Here is a 25,514-nt window from a genome sequence, read left to right on the forward strand (position 1 = left end):
TCCTAAAGTGTTCCGTATTAGGGAGAGCCTCCAGAAGCAGGTACTTAAACTTCCACACCTCCTCCTACTCTCCCCATCTCTACTAAAAACCCTGAGTAGATGGGACGTGGGAGAGGTTAAGGGATAGGAAAGGCAGCAGGCTTGCAACACAGCTGTAAAGGATGAAGAGAAACAGTTTGGGTTAAATGGAGCCCTTGCAGGCATCGCCACAGACCAGAGCAAGGGAAGTCTGACTGCTGAAGTGTCCCCGGAGAACACTGAGGCAGGATGCTGGGGGTGAGTGAGCCCTGCCCAGTTCTTCAGAAGATTATGGTCTCCTCTATACCTGACACACACTTCCCCATTCTGAAAAGTCAAGGAAACTAAGGTTTCCCTCATTGCTTAAAAGGTTTCCTTGAATTATAGATGCTCCAAACCTCTGGACCACCAAATGCACCTCTAGATTCTAACAAACCACCTTAAAAATGGGTGCCTCTATCAGATATATTTTACCCTGGGAAACTGTTCTTCAATGCCATCTCTTCCCTCGTACTTCCACCTGGACTCCACATAAACTAGCCTTTCTAATATTAGTCCCTCTCGCTAGATTTATCTGATTATCTCCTCTTCCTGTCTCCCTTCAATTCCTGCAGGTCTTGCTCTGAACAAGCTGCCAAGTTTGAAATTCAACTGTGAACAAATTCATGGCAAAATGGGAATATCTTAGAAAGTTTGGTATAGACTTCCCTTCCAGGAATAGTTATATTTTCAAATACAGGTGGTTCTTGCCTTCACTGAAAGCAGACTTTAGGAGTTTGCAAACTTTTTCTACAAAGGGCCAGATAGTAAATATTTTAGGCTTTGTGGGACCAAATAGTCTCTGTCCCAACTACTCAGCTCTGCTGTGGAGGCATGAAAACAGCCTTAGTCAGTACGGAAATGAATTAGTGTGGCTATATTCTAATAAAACTTTATTTACAAAAGCAGGTGGTGGGCTGGATTTGGCCCATGAGCCATAGTTTGCTGACCCTGGATGAATGGTTTCAGGTTAACTTGGAGCCTGGTGCTAATGCAGTGGCCCATGCTAATGGTCACAAGTACAAAGGATGGTGGCAAGCAGGGCTGCTGCATAGGGCAGTGCAGTTGTGCCCTGGGCCTTACTGGCAATGGGAATTAGGAGCTTCAGTAAAATGGATTAGTACAACTCCTTCTCTACCAACAGAAACACAAGTGAGGGATCGGAGTTTAGCAACATCATTTTATCATCTCTGTTGCAATGGACAGAATCAGTACATGTGATGCAACAAGCATGATAAGAAAAGTAGGATCAAATCAATTTTCCTATTTACAACAGTCTCCAGCCTACCTTTGTAGGGCATCTGAGAACGAGTCTTCAGGTACATTTTGCTGCTTCTTTTGGCTCTGACTTTATTGACCTCATAGCCCAAGTTGTTGCAACGGTTCTTTCTGCAACTCAGGCAGAGCCCTTTTTCAAAGGCTTCCCTGGAATTGCACCGGTAGGCCTTACTTGGACTTTCTTCGTTCAACAGAGAGTCAATGAAGAGATGAATGGAACGCTCGTGGGAGCACTTCACTAGCTGGTCCACATCTGGGGAAAAAGAGACACAAAGAACATTTCAACTCTGTGACAGTCCACAATGAGTGTTTCGTCTTGCATGTCTAAAATAGTTGAGGTGTGGTGTTAGAATAAAATGACCCCCTTGATTGTAGGTCCTATTTAAGGAGGTACTCTTGGCAGCAGCTTCTCACCTACCCCCAAGAGTGCCAAAGTTGCAAATTTATAGGGAACTTTTGATGTTTTTGCTGTCTCCATTTGTGAATATGTTTATGAAGCTATAATAAGAGACATCCAAGATAGAAGTTGATTTCCCCCAGTTTATCACAACTTTCTCTTATAGTGAAAGCATATAATACTTCTAAATGCTTCTAGAAACCACATCATAAAGGGCAGGCATAATTGTTAAATAATAGTATTTTATCATAGATATTGATACTATGTATAATTGAGGGGTGTGTCACTGCTAATGATTTTTACATTAAATGAATTATAGAAATAATGAGCAATGTCATAAATGTGCAGCTATTACCATAAGCTTTATAACAATTGAAATTAGTAACATTATGTTGTAAATTCTATAATGTATGCCCAAAACACCTGAGCATACTGACTACAGGTAGGCCCCATTGTCCACAAGGTATGCAAAGGTCCCTTAAAACAAATCATAAAATTAACACAGCTAACATGATTATTAAAGTAAATATTAAAAACTAATATTAAATTGTATTTTCTTCTTAAAAATATGGAATATTTATTCTTAGGGAATGGTGATTTGTTTCTGATTTGTACATCTCTTTAAAAGGCTGACAAAAGAAATTTGGACTAATTAACATGTCCTTTACTTTTAGTAAAATTCAAAATAACTCTACTTGTTTTGCAACTGTATTCAAAGTTTAACGTGTGGCCAGATAACACTTTCAAAGGCAGTGCAGTTCTCTTGTCTAAATCTCACCATTTTTTTTTCCTTTTATTACTGCAAGTGCAGTAGTTTACAATATAAGTGTAGTTTGCAATATAATATAAGATGAAATGTCTGTCTGACCACAGGAAGTACTGAGGCTCTGAGGTGGTCATGCTGAATGTGACAGACTTCTTCAAAATCATATCTTTGCTAAATGTGTGTATTCAAACTACGTACTTGTGGAGAATGGGTAGGACACTTGGTCAGTAACAGTTAAGGCAAAAACTTACATTTAATTAACTTCTAAATTATATTTACCTCCAAGGCCTCTCTCTGCAATCACACGGATAGCTTCAGCAATGTTACATCCTGGTTGGAAAGTGCCTCCATTAGGATAAATGTCAACATGTCCTACTGGTTTCTGGATTCCAATACTTCGGCCAGGTGACCCTCTGGTGAATGTATGTAAGACATCTACAAAATCTGCATCATCCGGAGAAAGGCGACCTGGGGCTTCTGCATACTCAAAGTTAGGTCCAGCTGGATCTAGGCCTTAGTGGGAAAACAAAAAGTCCTCAGAGATTTTTAAATTCCCATTAGTTTTAGTCTCCTCCAGTATCACCTTATCATTCCATTGCTCATCATTTGAATGTAAATGGCAGCCACATAGATTCTTATTAGCACCTCCTATTCTATAGTGATTGGATTTTTAAATTATTGAGATTCATAAAAGCAGCTTAACTCCTTCTCAAATAAAATTTGAGTTTCTCAAACTAGCCATTAAATAACAATTTTCACTCAGGATGACTTGATTCCCTTTTGTATCAATAAATTATTTCTGAGCCTGGTTAGAAGGCCTTTAAATAGTGCTGGGCTCTTTCTTCCTCTCTACACAGGCCAAACAACCAATTGCTATTGGCCCAGATGACAAGACTCCTTTTTCCAAATGGCCTCTGGTGTTGGTCCTTTTTCATTTTTCCCAGTATTGATGTGAGAGGCGACATGTGTGTGCAATAAACTATCAAAGCACAGAGCAGAGGGAGGAGGGAAATGGGTTTCTCAGAGACACCACGGGGCTCTCTGTGCTTAACTCTGCACCATTTCTCTTCTACTGCCATTAGACGGTAAGCTCATGAGAGCAAGCGTCTGTATTTTATCTTACTCCAGAAAAAGAGCCCTCCCATGAGATAACCACATGGCCAGGTGTACCCAGAAGACTACCACTCACATATGGTTGTTTGACAAACAGTCTGATTCTCTTTCAGAAAACGACAGGCATCTCAAGTCTTTTGTTATAAGAAAAATGGTACTGCTTTCTTACCGGTAATTCTGTTGACCTTCTTATTGGTCAGACTTCCTGCAATGCCAGCAACATGGGCTCCAAGGCTGTATCCCAAGAGATGCACATTGTCCAGAGGATAATTAAATTCATCCTTTGGAAGAGGAAAAGAAAAAGGTGTTTGATATTTTACAGTTCTTTGCAAAATATCAATGCTAAAAGAAATAAAAGTTTAACAGTATTCCCGCCAAATAAATAAAATATATTGTTTTGAAAATATAGGCAATACTGAAAATTAATTCTACTTATTTTAATTTCCTGTTACAGATGAGAGGAACATATACTATAGTGTTGAGATTTTCTCTTTCCTTAATAACATATTTAAATTAGAAAGTTTTCCCATACATCTGAAATAGAAATGTATGGAAACATGAATTTCCATACATCTGAAAATATATGTATATGTGTATATTTATATATAGATATTTGTATATATATTGAAGAGATACATACATATACAAATATATATTTAACTCATTATTCTCTACTCTAAATACCCTGCATCACTTTATTCTTTCAGGTTAGCCAAGCAATGACTTAAAATCAGAAAATATTACAGGGGAAGGGACCACAGACACATAGAGTCCAGCCTCCTCATTCAACAGATGAGAAGTCTGAGGTCCAGGAAGGTGATCTGATTTGTCCAAATTCACTCTCCTGGTTAGCAAAAGAGTCAAGAAAAGAACTTTTATCTTTTAATGAGCAGCCAATAAACAGCTTATTTTTTACCTCCAAGCATCTGACTTAAATAATTTGGTCCTGTGAGAATATTAGCTTCCTTTCAACCCTGAGATACTTTCCAAAGGTAATTTTCAGAGAATGGCCTCAGAGAGTCAGAGGGAGTAAAACTCCTCACTCTCAGCACCTCATATCCTACAGATTTTTCCTGCCATTTTTCCCTAGTTCATCTCCATCACTCCCCTAACCCTCAACAAAAATCTGGATCCTTAATCCACACTAAGGAATAAGTACTATTAATATTTTTCTCAAAGAGATTGGTATTCTAACAGGTCAAACCCTGGATAAAATTTTCATGTGCCAGCCAACTGGTAGGCAAGGATTTGGCTGAACATGACATCTTCCCTCTGCCCTGAAATAACAAGCTTTTGTCCGTTCTGCCCATTTAGTTCTTGGTCTCAGCAAATCCATTCACCATGAAAATATCAAAGGACAGGGCAGGGCAGGGCAGGGCAGGACTACGCCTTATGGGCTTTATAGCATTATCATTCTTATCATAGTGATGCTTTTAGCCGGAAAATAATGTCCAGGCTCATTCTGAAGATATGAGTTGACCCAGAAAATATCTATATCTAAGTGAAAAAGAGCAACGACCAGTCGTTAATTCAGCTGTAGCCAGGAGATCTATTTTGGACATACAAGGCTCCTTCCCCCAGTCTTACCGCCATCCAGTTGATAAACTTGGCCACGTCCTGTCCCACCAGCTTGGTGTACCCCGCAGACACAGGATAATGCTGCTGGGCCCGTGACAGCCAGTCTACCACGATTACGTTGGAGTCCGGTTCCCTCTTGTACAAGGCAGCCACGAGTTTTGGCACCCAACTCTCATACATTCCTGTCACCTGAAGAGGATGATACCAGCATTCTTAAAATATCCACCTACAACTTGTTATAGATATGTCAGCCCAATACACCTACATTAAATGGTAAAAAGAAACAAACCCACAGGAAGCCCATTGGCTCAGACACAAAAATTAAACCACAAGAGTATTCAGAGTCTTCTGCCTTACCCTTCTGAGGCAAATTTGTGTACCCCAAAGAAGGACTGTGTTGAGCTCAGGAATGGCAGACTGAGGTTTACCAAAGCTTTCAATTTTAAAAGCATATTTTAGGGGAAGATGGCGGAAGAGTAAGACGCGGAGATCACCTTCCTTCCCACAGATACAGTAGAAATACATCTACACGTGGAACTGCTCCTACAGAACACCCACTGAACGCTGGCAGAAAACGTCCGACCTCCAAAAAGGCAAGAAACTCCCCCCGTACTTGGGTAGGGCAAAAGAAAAAAGAAATAACAGAGACAAAAGAATAGGGACGGCACCTGCACTAGTGGGAGGGAGCCGTGAAGGAGGAAAGATTTCCACGCACTAGGAAGCCCCTTCGCGGGCGGAGACTGCGGGTGTCAGAGGGGGGAAGCTTCGGAGCCACGGAGGAGAGCGCAGCCACAGGGGTGCGGAGGGCAAAGCGGAGAGGTTCCCGCACGGAGGCTCGGCGCCGAGCAGCACTCTCCAGCCCGAGAGGCTTGTCTGCTCACCCGCCGGGGCGGGCGGGGCTGGGAGCTGAGGCTCGGGCTTCGGTCGGATCGCAGGGAGAGGACTGGGGTTGGCGGCGTGAACACAGCCTGAAGGCGTTAGTGCACCACAGCTAGCCGAGAGGGAGTCCGGGAAAAAGTCTGCAGCTGCCGAAGAGGCAAGAGACTTTTTCTTCCCTCTTTGTTTCCTGGTGCGCGAGGAGAGGGGATTCAGAGGGCTGCCTAAACGAACTTCAGAGGCGGGTGCGAGCCGCAGCTACCAGCGCGGATCCCACAGCAACAGGGGCGCAGAGGGAAAAACGGAGAGATTCCCGCACAGAGGCTCGGCGCCGAGCAGCACTCTCCAGCCCGAGAGGCTTGTCTGCTCCCCCGCCGGGGCGGGCGGGGCTGGGAGCTGAGGCTCGGCTTCGGTCGGATCGCAGGGAGAGGACTGGGGTTGGCGGCGTGAACACAGCCTGAAGGGATTAGCGCACAACAGCTGGCTGGGAGGGAGACCGGGAAAAAGTCTGCAGCTGCCGAAGAGGCAAGGGACTTTTTCTTGCCTCTTTGTTTCGCGGCGCGCAAGGAGAGGGGATTCAGAGCGCCGCCTAAACGAACTCCAGAGAAGGGCGCGAGCCGCGGCGATCACCGCAGACCCCACAGCAACAGGGGCGCAGAGGAAAAAAACGGAGAGACTCCCGCACAGAGGCTCGGCGCGGAGCAGCACTCACCAGCCCGAGAGGCTTGTCTGCTCGGCGGGCGGGGCTGGGAGCTGAGGCTCGGGTTTCGGTTTCGGTTGGATCGCAGGGAGAGGACTGGGGCTGGCGGCGTGAACACAGCCTGAAGGGGTTGGCGCACCACAGCTGGCTGGGAGGGAGACCGGGAAAAGGTCTGCAGCTGCCGAAGAGGCAAGAGACTTTTTCTTGCCTCTTTGTTTCGCGGCGCGCAAGGAGAGGGGATTCAGAGTGCCGCCTAAACGAACTCCAGAGAAAGGCGTGAGCCGCGGCGATCAGCACGGACCCCAGAGACGGGCGTGTGACGCTGGGGCTGCTGCTGCCGCCTCCAAAAAGCCTGTGTGTGAGCACAAGTCACTCTCCACATCGCCCCTCCCGGGAGCCTGTGCAGCCCGCCACTGCCAGGGTCCCGTGATCCGGGGACAAGTTCCCCGGGAGAACGCACTGCCCGCCTCAGGCTGGTGCAACGTCACGCCGGCCTCTGACGCCGCAGGCTCGCACCGCCTCCTCTGTACCCCTCCCTCCCCGCGGCCTGAGTGAGCCAGAGCCCCCGAAGCAGCTGCGCCTTTAACCCCGTCCTGTCTGGGCGGGGAATAGACGCCCTTAAGCGACCTACACGCAGAGGCGGGTCCAAATCCAAAGCTGAACCCCAGGAACTGTGCGAACAGGGAAGATAAGGGGAAATCTCTCCCAGCAACCTTAGAAGCAGCGGATTAAAACTCCACAAACAACTTGATGTGCCTGCATCTGGTGAATACCTGAATAGACAACGAATCATCCCAAATTCAGGAGGTGGACTTTGGGAGCAGGATATATTAATTTTTCCCCTTTTCCTTTATTTGTGAGTGTATATGTATATGCTTCTGGGTGCGATTTTGTCTGTATAGCTCTGCTTTACAATAGCTTTATTTTACTTCACTATATTATAGCCTTTCTTTCTTTCTTTCTTTCTTTCTTTCTTTCTTTCTTTCTTTCTTTCTTTCTTTCTTTCTTTTTTTCTCCCTTTTACTCTGAGCTGTGTGGACGAAAGGCTCTTGGTGCTCCAGCCAGGCATCAGGGCCGTGCCTCTGAGGTGGGAGAGCCAACTTCAGGACACTGGTCCACAAGAGACCTCCCAGCTTCACGTAATACCAAACGGCAAAAATCTCTCAGAGATCTCCATCTCAACATCAAGACCCAGCTTCACTCAACGACCAACAAGCTACAGTGCTGGACACCATATGCCAAACAACTAGCAAGACAGGAACACAGCCCCATCCATTAGCAGAGAGGCTGCCTAAAATCATAATAAGGCCACAGACACCCCAAAATACACCACCAGACGTGGACGTGCCCACCAGAAAGACAAGAGCCAACCTCATCCACCAGAGCTCAGGCACTAGTTCCCTCCACCAGGAAGCCTACACAACCCACTGAACCAACCTTAGCCACTGGGGACAGATACCAAAAACAACAGGAACTACGAACCTGCAGCCTGTGAAAAGGAGACCCCAAACACAGTAAGATAAGCAAAATGAGACGACAGAAAAACACACAGCAGATGAAGGAGCAGGGTCAGAACATACCAGACTTAACAAATGAAGAGGAAATAGGTAGTCTACCTGAAAAAGAATTCAGAATAATGATAGTAAGGATGATCCAAAATCTTGGAAATAGAATAGACAAAATGCAAGAAACATTTAACAAGGACGTAGAAGAACTAAAGAGGAACCAAGCAATGATGAAAACCACAATAAATGAAATTAAAAATACTCTAGATGGGATCAATAGCAGAATAACTGAGGCAGAAGAAAGGATAAGTGACCTGGAAGATAAAATGGTGGAAATAACTACTGCAGAGCAGGATAAAGAAAAAAGAATGAAAAGAACTGAGGACAGTCTCAGAGACCTCTGGGACAACATTAAACGCGCCAACATTCGAATTATAGGGGTCCCAGAAGAAGAAGAGAAAAAGAAAGGGACTGAGAAGATATTTGAAGAGATTATAGTTGAAAACTTCCCTAATATGGGAAAGGAAATAGTTAATCAAGTCCTGGAAGCACAGAGAGTCCCATACAGGATAAACCCAAGGAGAAACACACCAAGACACATATTAATCAAACTGTCAAAAATTAAATATAAGGAAAACATATTAAAGGCAGCAAGGGAAAAAAAACAAATAACACACAAGGGAATCCCCATAAGGTTAACATCTGATCTTTCAGCAGAAACTCTGCAAGCCAGAAGGGAGTGGCAGGATATACTTAAAGTGATGAAGGAGAAAAACCTGCAACCAAGATTACACTACCCAGCAAGGATCTCATTCAGATTCGATGGAGAAATTAAAACCTTTACAGACAAGCAAAAGCTGAGAGAGTTCAGCACCACCAAACCAGCTTTACAACAAATGCTAAAGGAACTTCTCTAGGCAAGAAACACAAGAGAAGGAAAACACCTACAATAACAAACCCAAAACATTTAAGAAAATGGGAATAGGAACATACATATCGATAATTACCTTGAATGTAAATGGATTAAATGCTCCCACCAAAAGACACAGGCTAGCTGAATGGATACAAAAACAAGACCCATATATATGCTGTCTACAAGAGACCCACTTCAGACCTAGAGACACATATAGACTGAAAGTGAGGGGATGGAAAAAGATATTCCATGCAAATGGAAATCAAAAGAAAGCTGGAGTAGCAATTCTCATATCAGACAAAATAGACTTTAAAATAAAGACTATTACAAGAGACAAAGAAGGACACTATATAATGATCAAGGGATCGATACAAGAGGAAGGTATAACAATTGTAAATATTTATGCACCCAACATAGGAGCACCTCAATACATAAGGCAAATACTAACAGCCATAAAAGGGGAAATCGACAGCAACACAATCATAGTAGGGGACTTTAACACCCCACTCTCACCAATGGACAGATCATCCAAAATGAAAATAAATAAGGAAACACAAGCTTTAAATGATACATTAAACAAGATAGACTTAATTGATATTTATAGGACATTCCATCCAAAAACAACAGAATACACATTTTTCTCAAGTGCTCATGGAACATTCTCCAGGATAGATCATATCTTGGGTCACAAATCAAGCCTTGGTAAATTTAAGAAAATTGAAATCGTATCAAGTATCTTTTCCGACCACAACGCTATGAGACTAGATATCAATTACAGGAAAAGACCTGTAAAAAATACAAACACATGGAGGCTACACAATACATTACTTAATAACGAAGTGATCACTGAAGAAATCAAAGGGGAAATCAAAAAATACCTAGAAACAAATGACAATGGAGATACGACGACCCAAAACCTATGGGACGCAGCAAAAGCAGTGCTAAGAGGGAAGTTTATAGCAATACAAGCCTACCTCAAGAAACAGGAAACATCTCGAATAAACAACCTAACCTTGCACCTAAAGCAATTAGAGAAAGAAGAACAAAAAAACCCCAAAGCCAGCAGAAGGAAAGAAATTATAAAGATCAGGTCAGAAATAAATGAAAAAGAAATGAAGGAAACAATAGCAAAAATCAATGAAACTAAAAGCTGGTTCTTTGAGAGGATAAACAAAATTGATAAACCATTAGCCAGACTCATCAAGAGAAAAAGGGAGAAGACTCAGATCAATAGAATTAGAAATGAAAAAGGAGAAGTAACCACTGACACTGCAGAAATACAAAAGATCATGAGAGATTACTACAAGCAACTCTATGCCAATAAAATGGACAACCTGGAAGAAATGGACAGATTCTTAGAAAGGCACAAACTGCCGAGACTGAACCAGGAAGAAATAGAAAATATGAACAGACCAATCACAAGCACTGAAATTGAAACTGTGATTAAAAACCTTCCAACAAACAAAAGCCCAGGACCAGATGGCTTCACAGGTGAATTCTATCAAATATTTAGAGAAGAGCTAACACCTATCCTTCTCAAACTCTTCCAAAATATTGCAGAGGGAGGAACACTCCCAAACTCATTCTACGAGGCCACCATCACCCTGATACCAAAACCAGACAAAGATGTCACAAAGAAAGAAAACTACAGGCCAATATCACTGATGAACATAGATGCAAAAATCCTCAACAAAATACTAGCAAACAGAATCCAACAGCACATTAAAAGGATCATACACCATGATCAAGTGGGGTTTATCCCAGGAATGCAAGGATTCTTCAATATACGCAAATCAATCAATGTGATACATCATATTAACAAACTGAAGGAGAAAAACCATATGATCATCTCAATAGATGCAGAGAAAGCTTTCGACAAAATTCAACACCCATTTATGATAAAAGCCCTGCAGAAAGTAGGCATAGAGGGAACTTTCCTCAACATAATAAAGGCCATATATGACAAACCCACAGCCAACATTGTCCTCAATGGTGAAAAACTGAAACCATTTCCACTAAGATCAGGAACAAGACAAGGTTGCCCACTCTCACCACTATTATTCAACATAGTTTTGGAAGTGTTAGCCACAGCAATCAGGGAAGACAAAGAAATAAAAGGAATCCAAATCGGAAAAGAAGAAGTAAAGCTGTCACTATTTGCAGATGACATGATACTATACATAGAGAATCCTAAAGATGCTACCAGAAAACTCCTAGAGCTAATCAATGAATTTGGTAAAGTAGCAGGATACAAAATTAATGCACAGAAATCTCTTGCATTTCTATACACTAATGACGAAAAATCTGAAAGTGAAATTAAGAAAACACTCCCATTTACCATTGCAACAAAAAGAATAAAATATCTAGGAATAAACCTACCTAAGGAGACAAAAGACCTGTATGCAGAAAATTATAAGACACTGATGAAAGAAATTAAAGATGATACAAATAGATGGAGAGATATACCATGTTCCTGGATTGGAAGAATCAACATTGTGAAAATGACTCTACTACCCAAAGCAATCTACAGATTCAATGCAATCCCTATCAAACTACCACTGGCATTTTTCACAGAACTAGAACAAAAAATTTCACAATTTGTATGGAAACACAAAAGACCCCGAATAGCCAAAGCAATCTTGAGAACGAAAAATGGAGCTGGGGGAATCAGGCTCCCTGACTTCAGACTATATTACAAAGCTTCAGTAATCAAGACAGTTTGGTACTGGCACAAAAACAGAAATATAGATCAATGGAACAGGATAGAAAGCCCAGAGATAAACCCACACACATATGGGCACCTTATTTTTGATAAAGGAGGCAAGCATATACAGTGGAAAAAAGACAGCCTCTTCAATAAGTGGTGCTGGGAAAATTGGACAGGTACATGTAAAAGTATGAAAATAGAACACTCCCTGACACCATGCACAAAAATAAACTCAAAATGGATTAAAGACCTAAGTGTAAGGGCAGACACTATCAAACTCTTAGAGGAAAACATAGGCAGAACACTCTATGACATACATCACAGCAAGATTCTTTTTGACCCAGCTCCCAGAGAAATGGAAATAAGAACACAAATAAACAAATGGGACCTAATGAAACTTAAAAGCTTTTGCACAGCAAAGGAAACCATAAACAAGACCAAAAGACAACCATCAGAATGGGAGAAAATATTTGCAAATGAAGCAACTGACAAAGGATTAATCTCCAAGATTTACAAGCAGCTCATGCAGCTCAATAACAAAAAAACGAACAACCCAATCCAAAAATGGGCCGAAGACCTAAATAGACATTTCTCCAAAGAAGATATACAGATGGCCTACAGACACATGAAAGAATGCTCAACATCATTAATCATTAGAGAAATGCAAATCAAAACTACAATGAGATATCATCTCACACCGGTCAGAATGGCCATCATCAAAAAATCTAGAAACAATAAATGTTGGAGAGGGTGTGGAGGAAAGGGAACACTCTTGCACTGTTGGTGGGAATGTAAATTGATACAGCCACTATGGAGAACAGTATGGAGGTTCCTTACAAAACTACAAATAGAACTACCATACGACCCAGCAATCCCACTACTGGGCATATACCCTGAGAAAACCATAGGTCAAAAAGAGTCATGTACCAAAATGTTCATTGCAGCTCTATTTACAATAGCCAGGACATGGAAGCAATCTAAATGTCCATCGACAGATGAATGGATAAAGAAGATGTGGCACATATATACAATGGAATATTACTCAGCCATAAAAAGAAATGAAATGGAGGTATTTGTAATGAGGTGGATGGAGTTAGAGTCTGTCATACAGAGTGAAGTAAGTCAGAAAGAGAAAAACAAATACAGTATGCTAACACATATATATGGAATCTAAGGGGAAAAAAAAAAAAAAAAAAAAAAAAAAAAAGGCCATGAAGAACCTAGTGGCAAGACGGGAATAAAGACACAGACCTACTAGAGAATGGACTTGAGGATATGGGGAGGGGGTGGGGTGAGATGTGACAGGGTAAGAGAGTGTCATGGACATATATACACTACCAAATGTAAAATAGATAACTAGTGGGAAGCAGCCGCATAGCACAGGGAGATCAGCTCGGTGCTTTGTGACCATCTAGAGGGATGGGATGGGGAGGGTGGGAGGGAGGGAGATGCAAGAGGGAAGAGAAATGGGAACATATTGTATATGTATAACTGATTCACTTTGTTATAAAGCAGAAGCTAACACACCATTGTAAGGCAATTATACTTCAATAAAGATGTTAAAAAAAAAAAAAAAAAAAAAAAAAGAAAAAAAAAAAAAAAAAAAAAAATAAAAGCATATTTTATAAATTCAGTAAAACTTCAATAATTTATAGTATTAAAAGGAAAGATCAATCTGAATAAGTTAAAAATTTGCAGCAGAATTACAGACGATTTTAAAAGAAATTTAGTTTAAATACTTTCAATTAGGCTAATAAATTAATTTGGGAGATGTGAATGTCCCTTATTCTTATAAAGGGTCATTTACGTACAACATTTGATGTGATAATGAAAACAATAGTTTTAAACATACTAATCTATTCCAACAGAAGGTAACTTTGTTTAGCAATCTCTTAATACATAAGAAAATGATTAGTTTCAGTTCAGACTTTTTCACAATTCTCTCAAATTCTTGATTATCACAGTGCAATTAATGTGGCTTAATAATTGTACTTCCCAAATTATTAGATTGGTCCTGTTTTGGAGATAAGCAGACTGCCAACTGTAATTCTTTGCTTCTTGTTGATAAAGGCCCCCAAATTCAAAGTCAAAAGACTTATGCTATTAAAGAAGAGACATTGGACATCTTTGCAAAGATGCTTACTTTAAAATAATCGAAACACATTAAAAAACTGCAGATGATAAAATTCCATGCCACCCTGCCAAGAGCCTGTACACAGCAACAATCTACTTTAAATCCGCAAATCTATCCACTCCTAATATTACCTGAGAGCAGATCATACTGTAGCCATAGTAAAGGTTACTCAACTATGTACTCAACAGAGAAAGATTCTGAAATCCATGTTTAAGGCAGCTTTTAAGGGGAAGCTTGTAAAACCTATATTCTTCTTAGAGTAATGCCAATGGACAAAAATAAGACTCTTGAATTCCCAAACCAAGGGACTTCATTTAAAACTTTGATCTTAGATGGTGTGTTCTTTTAAATCTATGCTTCCATTTTGTTTAGTCTATTTTCTAGGCTAAAACATTAAAACATGAGCTCTCTCTTCACTCCTGACACTAACTGCATGATTTTTCACCAAATTGTTGTGCTCTGTGCAAGGAAAAAGCAAGCCTGGGACTCAGGAGATCTTGGTTCCAATCCCAGCTCTTCCACTGATTACTTCTATGAACACAGGCACTGTATTAACCTTACTAGGCTACCTATAAAACAAAGGGGTCAGAATCAGATGATCCGGAAGTTACTCTCCACCTCCAAAATTTCTTCTTGTGACCATTCTGGTTCCCAATCTACTTGCAGTGATAAAATGCCAGCTCTGTAATCTATTTCCAGCATGAGGAGAAAACAAAAAAGAAAAGGCACATAGGTGATGTGAGCCCATTAGGAACATGTTTAAGTCTTCTTTGAACATGTCTCAGTGAGGCTGCTTCAAGCCTGGGTCTTTGGAGGAACCAGCTGGAATGCCCACCCAGCAAAAAACCCTGAGGAATTGGTCCTGCCTCCCTTTCTCCTCTCTTAGAGGTTGCAGGCTGGCCACCCTTTGCAGCTGCCTTTTGAGACAGGATGATGTCATTTCTTCAGAATGCAATGTTAATCACTCCTTTCAGCCAGGGGTGAGGATCTCCAACACCACAATGAGAACCCTGGACTTAAACACAAGCAGGTGGCCAAGCTCCAGGACAGCTGCGTCTGACTGCCTTCTGGGATGTGTCCTGTGCACACTGCATGCTAAGCATTCTTTCAGGTTCGTCAAAGCTGCAGAACAAACCTCCTCACTTCCCCTAGTCCTACGCCCTTGAGTCGCTGAGCTGCTTACCTCAGATCAGGCAGGAAAATCTCATTTGCTCTCAGCACCTATTTCAAGTTTTTCTGTGCTATCAGTGTTTCTAAATTAGGTAATCTGCCAAAGGGCAAGGAACCCAACTTACTCCTACAGTGACTGATACTTTTAGTAACTGCCTAACAACCAATCTAATTCTTTCTTTTTTTAATTTAACATAAGACACTGCTATAAGTAACCCCAACAAAGGGGTGCAAAACAAGGACCCACTGTGCTCAATTCTGAAAAGGTATTATTTCCTAATTTTTTCTTCTGTGCTTCCTTAAATCAGTACCAATTTTTAAAAGCTTTGATTCTCAGGCATACAGCTGAACTTGAAGCTCTCCTTGCCACCTGCGCCAGGTGGTCCCACTGAACCAGCCAGGGAGTTGACTGAAATGGCTGAGATCAGTTATCCAGCATGGCTGGATGAGTTATTGAACAGACCGACCAGCTCTGTACGATGAAACTCAGTCTCACAGCCAGTGGCCCAGACTCTGAGCCCAGGCACTCAAAAAAGTCAGGACATATGATGTGAAGAATATAAGTGGGCTTATTGGGCAGTAGGGCTAATGATAGAAATTGGTGCTATCTACTGATACTAGGTGAGTCATGTCATCTTAATGTGAGAAGGAAATGTTTTTCAAAAATTCTTAAATTATAAAATTCTCTCAGGGATAAGATTGAGATGCCTGAGATACTCAATTTATTTCTGTCATATAAATGTTTATTAAGCTTAAACATTTTTGAAAAGTATTAACAGCCAAGACTACGTACAACTAAAATGTCTCTAAAATCACCAAAGATTATGTTTTCCTATTTAAACCTCTTAAAATATAAAAAGATCTATGTTAGGAATTTGAATATGTAATTTTATCATAAGATATGTAATTTACTGTGTTAACTCTAGTAAATAGATGTATTTTATTAAAATAAACATCCCTGTGAATTCTGTTACTAGTTGCCTTCATCTCTGTAAAAGTTATAGCAATTGTCCTACACTGTCAATAACAAAGGCACTTAAGTTATGTAGGAAAAGAAATCAGGACTGGAAGTATCAATCATTAGCTAATTCATCTCATTAGAATTTAGTGTCTATTACCTTATTCACATGCTCTGACATAATGGAAAGATAATATCTCTTTAACCATCAATTTTATATAAGTCCTTTTAAATAAACAGTAAAATCTGCTCACTAAGGATTGAAAATATTGAAAACAAGCTAAAGTAGTTAAGTAAGAACTATGCCATATAAAGTGACTAATTAGCATTTTTATTCATATTCTTATCATGTCGCTGACAGTTCCCTGGCTAGCCCTCTTTCCTCTCAAGTAAAGCTCCCAAAAGTTTACAGTTGGAGAACGTTGAAAGTGGAGGGACGTCTAGTCTAATCGCATTGTTTTACAGATCAGTAAACTGAGGCCCAGGGATGAGACGTATCTGGAGCCACATCACAGAGCTGGAGGATGGCACAGCAGAACCAGAAACAGCACCTTCTCCCTCCACTCCAGCCCTCTCCCCCCTCTTACAGGTTATCTTCCTTAGGAAAGGACTTTGGCAATGTGCTGGATGAATCAGATCATGCCAGTTTTCCATTGTCTCCTCTAAATGGTAACCTATATTCTTCTCTGTACTTGAACAAAGGCCCAGGAGAATGGCTGGTTCGAGGTCACAGCTAGGTACCGTGGTAAAATGAAGGCTGGCACTGTCCAGAGGAAGTACCCATGAACCTTTGGCTTTAGATTCCTCAATCCCCACCCCGAGCCAGAATTGTCTTTATTCAAGTTTAAAGCAAAGCCATCACTGGGTTCCCATCACTGGGCTCCCAACAACTGGGGCAAGCCAATCAGAATGCTTGGTTCATGCCACTCAGCTCCTTCCTAAGGAGCCTTTCTTACCGTCCAGCCGTGGAGCACCATAAAGGTTTTGCTGCTGTGGTTAAAGTGACAGTTAGCCACAGATTCTGTCACTCCAGGAATGAGGTGGCAAGTGTCCTCAGCCGTGTCTTCGGGGGTCCTGAGAGCAAATTTACTTTCGATGTCTATAAAATCTTTTCCTCCTGTAATTCCTGAAAAGGCAAAATTGGATAGGAGGTTAATTAGAGGGTTGTTTTACTTGCTGGACTGATACGTTTTAGATTCACAAGCAAACACCACCAATGTTATTTTTGTTTCTAAAGTTAAAAAAAAAAACAAAAAACTGAATGTATCCTCCAGTGGTGCTCAAAGTTGACAGAGACAGCCTTAAAATAACTGAGTTAAGTAATATTGACCTCTTCTGTGTCTTCTATCCTTTTCTTCAGCTCTTTTTCAGTCAAGGGGCGTGTGTGTGTGTGTGTGTGTGTGTGTGTGTGTGTGTGTGTGTGTGTGTGTGTATACAGTTTCAAGTAAGAGAACTGCTATTTGGGAATTCCTTAATTAATCTTCTCTCAAATTATGAATTCAAGTGAGTGAGCCGAGGTTATGCTGCCAATAGTGGGAGAGAGAGTAGGGACCAGAACCCAGGTCTCTTGGTTGTAGTTCTTCTAGAGAACACTGGCTCAGGGCACTTGTGTTATATAGTTCCACTTACTTCATATATGATTTCACCCTCTTTAAATCTCTGATTACATCAAGAGATTGTCTTCCTGCAAAATATGATATAATAAGGCTTATTTGAAGGAAGGTTGTTTCCTTTTCCCTAGCATTATTGTTTTAAATTTTAGCAAGAAGAAAAGTTGGAAGCATGGGGAAGTTTTTGTATGGAATCATTCCCACCAGCATGGCAAGATACATCACTTTAAAATGTTTTTAAAAATCCTTTAGCGGGTTGTTCAGAAATATCTGTGCTATGTGTGAGTTATGGTTAATTCTTCCCACCAGTATTTCTTTTCTCAATTTTGTCTTTACAGTCTTCCACACAAAGTCCATGCTTAAAGTACTATAGCAAAGGTGGTTTTGGAAAGAATCCACTTTGGTTCTTCATAGTTAATCCCAAAGTGAGTCAGGAGAGAAAGAGAACTTTGGCCTATTTTTTGACTCTCTGGACAATACTTCTAAATGTTGATAAATCTTTGCAGGGTATTTGTAGGTAGTACATATAATATCACAGTGAACACTTTAAGTAAATTGTATTGCAAATAAAATCAAACTCTTTTATAAAGCAAGCACACCAAAGGGAAGTTATATTAGGAAGTTATCTAATTTCTGGTCAAGTAAAAAAGAAGTCAAAAAACCTATCCATTCACTACAAGAAGGTACTAACTAATAGATTTTAGATTTGGCTATTTAAAACTTTCAAAAGATAAATAACTGGGGCTTCCCTGGCGGCATAGTGGCTGAGAATCTGCCTGCCAATGCAGGGGACACGGGTTCGAGCCCTGGATCTGGGAAGATCCCACATGCCGCGGAGCAACTAGGCCCGTGAGCCACAATTACTGAGCCTGCGCGTCTGGAGCCTGTGCTCCGCAACAAGAGAGGCAACGATAGTGAGGGGCCCACGCACCGCGATGAAGAGTGGTCCCCACTTGCCGTAACTAGAGAAAGCCCTCGCACAGAAACGAAGACCCAACACAACCATAAAATAAAATAAATTAAAACAAAACAACAACAACTATTTACTCTTTAAAAAAAAAAAGATAAATAACTAAGGTTGCTTAGAAATACTTCTAATTTCTTAATCTAAACCTTCTTTCTTTTCACAAAAGTTGAAAATCCATAATTTCAAATAATATTGCAAAAGTCAGACCAAAAATTAAAATAAGAATGATATAGTACAGTGAAAGTACAGGCATTTGAATCAAGGTTATCATATAATTTTCTGAGGACTGACCAGCATTCTCCTTTTTAATTATTTCCCAAAATTCCTTAAACAATATTGTGGTTGCTTGCAAGTGATTCATTACATGCAACAAGTTGATCCCTCTCTCTCTCTCTCTCACACACACACACACACACATACCCCTAGCACCTAAACATTCTAAGAAGATTTATTCAAATAAAAGACTGTGATAGACTATTGATATTTAAAGCTTTTTTTTCATTTCCATATAGTAAAATTTCACTTGAAATCCATTCATCAATCAAGAATATTCTCTGCCTCTCAACTCATTTGAAGATGTGGGTCTTCCTTTTCCTTCCTAACCAGAAAGCACTCTGGTGGCCTAATTATTTATCTGATGGTCAAAAAATATTACAGATTTTTAATCTGATTCCACTTTCAGATTCTGCCCAAGAAGTTCTTTTACTGTTAGAAAGTGCTTTAGAAAATTGAAAACTAAATAAACTTTACCCTCTATATATTTGCTTTATATCAAATAACTCATGTTTCCTCTCATAACAGTCTTATTTTAACATGTTCGATCAGCAAGCTTTTTAAAGCAGAAATACTCTGAACAATCTGGCAGACAGATGTTGCCCACCACCTATTTGCCAAACTGATATTTAAGATTATTGCCTTGCATAACTCCAGAGGATACCAGTCACTTTTATTCTATTTTTTCCTAGAATTGTGCAACATGGTGGCTCTCGTGTTGCTGGTGGTTTTGAAATGACTAAGAATATTCTTTGAAATTATTAAGGCAGGATTTGTATATTTCTATAAAAAAGAAGTCTATTCAATCTATAGATCTTGTATCAGTTTATCTGTATGGCTCATTGAGAGTTCCAGTTTCCCACAACCAACCTTTTCTGTTGGGTACATCGCTTGTAAAGAAAAATGATAGGAAATTCATACATTCTCAAGCAAATTTGTATTTGGAAACTTTTGTTTCACTTTTCATGGAATTTTTTTTTCCATTTTAAGTTACAGAAAACACAATGAAGCCTTTGACAAGAAAATAATACCACTCTATATGCCACGTGATGTTTTCAATTCTACGTTTGTTCTTTATCTGAAATCATAAATGTTACTGGTGTTTAGTCAGTCTTTCCCTCTCTTTGGCGTTCTGACAGGTATTTCCACACTACTGGTGTTTCCAACCCCTCAAGGATGTCTTGGCATTCTAAAAATGAGTGTGCTTTCCAAACTTAGGCCAGGAAGAGTTAGGGAGAAGGATGGACCCTGATTTATGAGTTATCAATTCATTATGGGTCATTATGAGTATGTTTAGTTGACCTAATATATACACTGGGATTGCTTCTGGCTGGCAGATGAACTGATTTGACTCAACTGTTGCTAAAAAAATTATTGTTTTTCATACATGGAAATGATATTAGTGACTCTGCCCTTAGCCCTTTAAGGGGAGAAGGACCTTTCACCAGATCCCCTTAGAAATTAAAGCTGCCTTAGAACAGTGTGTGTCAGGGGGGAGGTGCATAAGGTTTAATCCTTTATAAGGGCCCCTATTCTGAATTTGGCTTATCATATCAGTAACATCACACCATCAGACCTGTTCTTATCACACACTAAGGGGAGAGAATTGGGGGCACCAGGAAAGTTACAAGTTAATGCATTTCTTGACTATATAATCTTTATCCCTAAATTCCTAAATAGATAGCTAAAAATCTATGTGTATAAACAAAGACAAGGAGTTATCTTAATATGGATAATAACTCACAGGAATGAAGTTAGGCTGAGAAGTCAAAGCACTTTAAAGGCACATTTATAGAGGGTACATTATAGGAGGAACACTGAACATCCCAGGAAAGAGACTCTAAAGGCAGTTCACAGTTATCAGATAAATAAGATTAACATTTATATGAAGACATGAGATACAAGAGCTCAATTATAATGCAATTCCCTTAGAAGTTTCTACTTCCTTTCTCTTTTTTTCTTTCCTCTCTCTCTCTCACACACAAACACACACCCCTAAAGAACTTCATCAGTAATTCACCTCCTCTCTGAGGCTGATGGTCACAGTTATTGGCTCAGCTTCTGTAGAATGCCAAAAAACAAGTGAAAAAAAAAAACAATAGGCGGGGCGTGGGCAGGGGGGAATCAGTGCTGTTATCTGACTGAATCAATTGAGGTTTTCAGATATTCCAATGTAAACAATATGCTTGACTTACCTAACAAGCCGATTTACTTTTCATTTTTATAGAAAAAAAGTGTTTGCTAAAATAGTGGCCGTGAAATGCGCAGCCCAATTTCTCTTCCCAGAATAAAGCAAAAAAGGAGGACTGAGCTAAAAATACACTGCCTGAAAGAAAGTGAAAATTTCCCATTGTCAGTCTTCCCCAGTGCCTGACTCCCACCTTTCCATACAGCTATTAATCAATCACTCTCTTGCTGAGCTCTGCTCCCTTTGCAGGTGGTACCTGCTACTTTGCTGTCATCACCCAACATGTTTAACTCAGATGTTAGCCTAGAAATTCACTATGGCCAGTCAAATAGAACTGCACCTACTGAGCTCTTCAATTTCCTAATGGGGCCACGCAGAGACTGTGGTGCCTCCAAGAGCAAAGAGCTGAGGGCAGTGCCTGTATCCTCATATTTTTCCTAGAAATCGAGAATGAATAAGTAAAGTCAGAGCCCAGAGAGGGTGCTGCTTGCCATTCCCTCACACTGGTACCTTTCTACTCTGAATTTCTCACATTCCTACCTAAATTCATTTGGAGGATAAAGGGGGCAGAAATTTGCTGTGTTGGGAGAGGCACAATATAAAGGGGGGGTGAGTGGGGCAGTAGAGTGAGAGTGGGAGGGAAGGATGAGAAGGATTAATTTCAAGTCCACTTCAAAATGATTCCTCCCTTACAAAGCATTTACAGCCATGAAAAGCATGTGTTGATTAAAATCCAATTTAATTCATTAATCACTTGTATCCATTTACATCAAAGAGTAAAGAATTAGAGGGGTCTAAGAGAACTTTTTTTAGAATTTTTTCTTTGAGTATAATTGCTTTACACTGTTGTGTTAGTCTCTGCTGTACAGCAAAGACAATCAGTTATATGTATACATATATCCCCCTTTTTTAGATTTCTCTTCCACCTAGGTCACCACAGAGCATTGAGCAGACTTCCTTGTGCTATACAGTAGGTTCTCATAGGTTATCTATTTTATACATAGTAGTGTATATATGTCAATCCCAATCTCCCAATTCATCCCATCCCCCCTTCGCCCCTTGGTATCCATAAGTTTGTTCTCTACATCTGGAGGGGTCTAAGAGAATTTTGAGTCTGGTCCAAACTCCTCATTTTAGAGTTGAGGAAGCAAAACCCAGAGAGATGACCACTGACTAGCCCAGGAATTTAGGGTCCTGAATCTCTCAGGGAGTCTAGAAAAAACTCAATTTGTGGATGACACTTATTTGTGTGTGTTTTCTAGTCTAAGTAACATTACTCTGTGGTGTACTTTCTGAAATAAGAATTTGGAGTTTGTTCCAACCATTTTCTTGGACCGTGTAAAACACTATCCAGCGGCACATGCTACTTCATGTTTAAGACTTTCTAATTGAGCCTCCATTGTTCCCAAACTGATCTGACATTAAAGATACTTTTCTTATCAGCTTTGATGGAATCTACTTTCTTTTTTTAATCTATCAAAAATGTTATTTCACAACTTAGTGCTGAAATAAAACAAGCCTTTAGCAGCAACCAAAGTCAGAGACAAACTAGACTATTACTTGAACCACTGCAGACTGCGCCCCCTGAAAGCACAACCAAAGGACACCGCCCTAACTGCAAGTCCACCAAGGAAGAGAAAAGAAAATGTTGCCTCCTTTCGTGACTTGCTTCAGTTGCCTTTTCAGTTGCTGCTGTGTGTTAACTGAACCAAGGTTCAAGTTACACAGGCTGCCTCTACTGTGGCAGGTCTTGGGCTGGGAACTCATCTTCCCTGCAATAAAGAAATGCACATCCGGCCTCGATGCCTCAACCCTGGTGAGAGGTAACTGGGGTTCAGCCAGTGGCCTCCCGGCGGCGCCCAAGAAACCCCAACTGCTCGCCACCGCACCGCGGGGCAGGGCGCCCGGAGCCGAGCTCAGCTCGCAGGACAGTAAGGGTAGCCAAGTGCAAACCTGGCAACCCCCAAGTCAGCAGCCACAGACTGCTGGTCGCTCTGCCACGTTTTTCAGGAGGGTCAACTCTTCGCTAGGTTTGCTGGCCGCTAAAAAAAGCCGAGCGTATAAGAGTCGAAGCTAAACAGCTTCCCCGGAGCCCCAACCCTTGCAGGACGCTGCGTCCCCAGGACTCCGCGTCCCGTGTCCTCTTCTCCCACCTCCACGTGCAGAGCAAGAATGTCCTGTACTCCTAAGTGACGGTCAACCCCCCCCGCCGCCCCACCCCCGGCCACGGGCCAGCTTCTCCAGAAGGGGCCACTTTCTAACCGCGCTCTCAATGACGGGGACTGAGCCGCGGCCAAGGCCAAGCCAGGGTCACCCTGGCTCCCTTGCCTTTCATTCCAGGGCCCCGCAGAGCGAAAAGGTTGCTGCGGGTCACCGCCATCTGAGCCCTTCCTCCCGCCCCCCTGGTCCCGCCCCTCACACTCTCTCCCCGCTCCCTTCCCTGCTGAGCCCAGGCGGCCGGGAACTCAGCCTCAGCCAGAGTGGAGGGGACAGCGCGGGAACGCGGGAAAGAGAGAAAGGAGAAGTGGGAGCCGCCCCAGAGAGACCGGAGGAAAAATTCCCTCCGTGGCCCTTCCAGATCCCACCCCGGCGACCCTTTTTGGGGCAAGCGCTCGGGCTAGGAGAGTCCCCGGCACGCATCGCAACCCCTTCCTACTTCCTCCTTCCCATCTTCACAACGTGCGCAAGTGGCCGCTGAGCAGATTCTGCAAGTGGAGGGGAGTCTGCGCGCAAAACTTACTGTCGGCGGTGGCCACCCCTCCGCGGGAGACGGTCAGACTCTGAAGCCACACGCTCAGAGCCACCAGAAGCAGGGCTTTGCTCTCCATCTCGGGGCGCGTCCCTCTGTGCGAGTTACAGGGCACCCGGCTGGAGCAGGGACAGACGGATGGACCGGCTGAGCCTGAGGCGGGAGCAGGCTGGAGCAGCGGTCTGGCGCAGGGCAAGTCACCCTTTAAAGAGGAGGCAGGGCAGCTAGAAGTGGCAGGTTTCCTCGGAGGAGGAGGAGGAGGAGGAGGAGGAGGAGAAATTGAGTCTGACACTGTTTCCACTCCACGGCTGCTTATGTGATTGGAAATATGCAAATAAACCTCATCACCTATTGGCTATAAAATCATAAGTTGGGGGGAGGGTCCTAAATTCACTTCCAAATATTTGAGCAAGCTGTAATGAGGATCAACCCTGCCAGCAAGAAGAGGGGGAAAGGGCAGAAAGGAAATTTTAATTTCTCTATGAGGCCTATTTGCTTTTCCTAAGGCGTCTGGCTCTTCTGGGTCCCCGGCACAAGCACCAAACACAGGTTTATGTGAAATACTCTGGAATCACCAGCTTTCCAAGGAAAGGAAGTTAAGTTGTTAAACTACATTTGGTCAATACTGAAACCCACTCCTCTTTTGATGGATCCCGTTTGTAACTTGCAGTGGTTTTTTGTTTGTTTGTTTTGTTTTTTGTTTATTCCCCCCCCCCCCAAATTCTCCTGGACAATGTCAATGTAAGGACCCATGAACACACGTTGTTCCGCAGCTTGAACTTGCACAATCTGGTATTTTAACATTGGCAAAATGGCAAGTGGTTGTGGAAAGTCCTCTTGCTCTAACTAGTTTCTAATTTTTGCCTCATGAAAATTATACCCAGTCCTCAAACTCATCAAGGAATGCAAAGATTACATTTTATCCTCAGAGGCAGAATATTGAGGCCAAATAGTCTAAAACTGTATTGTTATGCTAAGTGAAAGAAGCCAGTCACAAAAGACACATATCCTATGATTCCGTTCATTTAAAATATCCACAAGTAGGCAAATCTTAAAGTAGATTAGTGGTTGCCTCGTGCTGGGAAATAAGGGAGGGAGGAAAATGGAGATTTTTTGGGGGTGATGGTGATGAAAATGTTCTAAAATTACATTATGGTGATGGTTGTACAACTGGGTAGATAAATGAAAAAAATTAACTTGTACACTTTAAATGGGCAAACTTTATGGTATGTAAATTATATCTTAATAAAGCTATTAAAAAGATGTATTGAGGTATGCAAGTAAAATAATAAGAATAATAAAATCACTTTGGATATTGCATTTTTTGTCCAAAATGCTGAGAATACTTTCAAATATCTTTTTAAATGTAAAGAATTTGAATTAGCCAGGAGGGATAATTAACTCTATACTCTCCACTTTACATCTGAGTAATGGGCTCATAAACCAAAACCTCCAATTCACTGTCTATATTGGATTATTTCTCTGAATACCTTCAGTGCTTCCTTCTACTCATCCTTCCTTCCTTCCCTCTCTCTCTGCCTCTCCTCTCTCACAGACACACACACAATCTACATT

At 41.5% G+C, this 25,514-nt stretch overlaps 1 protein-coding gene across 2 annotated transcripts in view; it reads right to left on the reverse strand.

Annotated features, from left to right (window-relative positions):
- The window catches only part of LPL (lipoprotein lipase), a gene marked incomplete at its 3' end in the record, with an annotated part of 38,483 nt that extends 14,258 nt beyond the window's left edge, over window positions 1–24,225 (reverse strand). The window contains exons 1-6 of one of the 2 annotated variants that reach the window (XM_082469764.1): window positions 23,931–24,224; window positions 17,109–17,278; window positions 5,199–5,378; window positions 3,781–3,892; window positions 2,778–3,011; window positions 1,346–1,588 (exon numbers count right to left, since the gene is read on the reverse strand). In XM_082469764.1, the coding sequence (XP_082325890.1) occupies window positions 1,346–1,588; window positions 2,778–3,011; window positions 3,781–3,892; window positions 5,199–5,378; window positions 17,109–17,278; window positions 23,931–24,018 (1,027 nt within the window). In that variant the 5' untranslated portion in view covers window positions 24,019–24,224. Of the gene's footprint in view, window positions 1–1,345; window positions 1,589–2,777; window positions 3,012–3,780; window positions 3,893–5,198; window positions 5,379–17,108; window positions 17,279–23,930 lie in introns of both variants that reach the window. The other variant, XM_082469763.1, reaches the window with a different exon arrangement.
- Window positions 24,226–25,514: the final 1,289 nt, after the last annotated feature.

Source organism: Balaenoptera physalus (assembly GCF_965194825.1).
Source record: "Balaenoptera physalus genome assembly, chromosome: 7".
In the NCBI taxonomy this organism is placed as follows: Eukaryota; Metazoa; Chordata; class Mammalia; order Artiodactyla; family Balaenopteridae; genus Balaenoptera; species Balaenoptera physalus.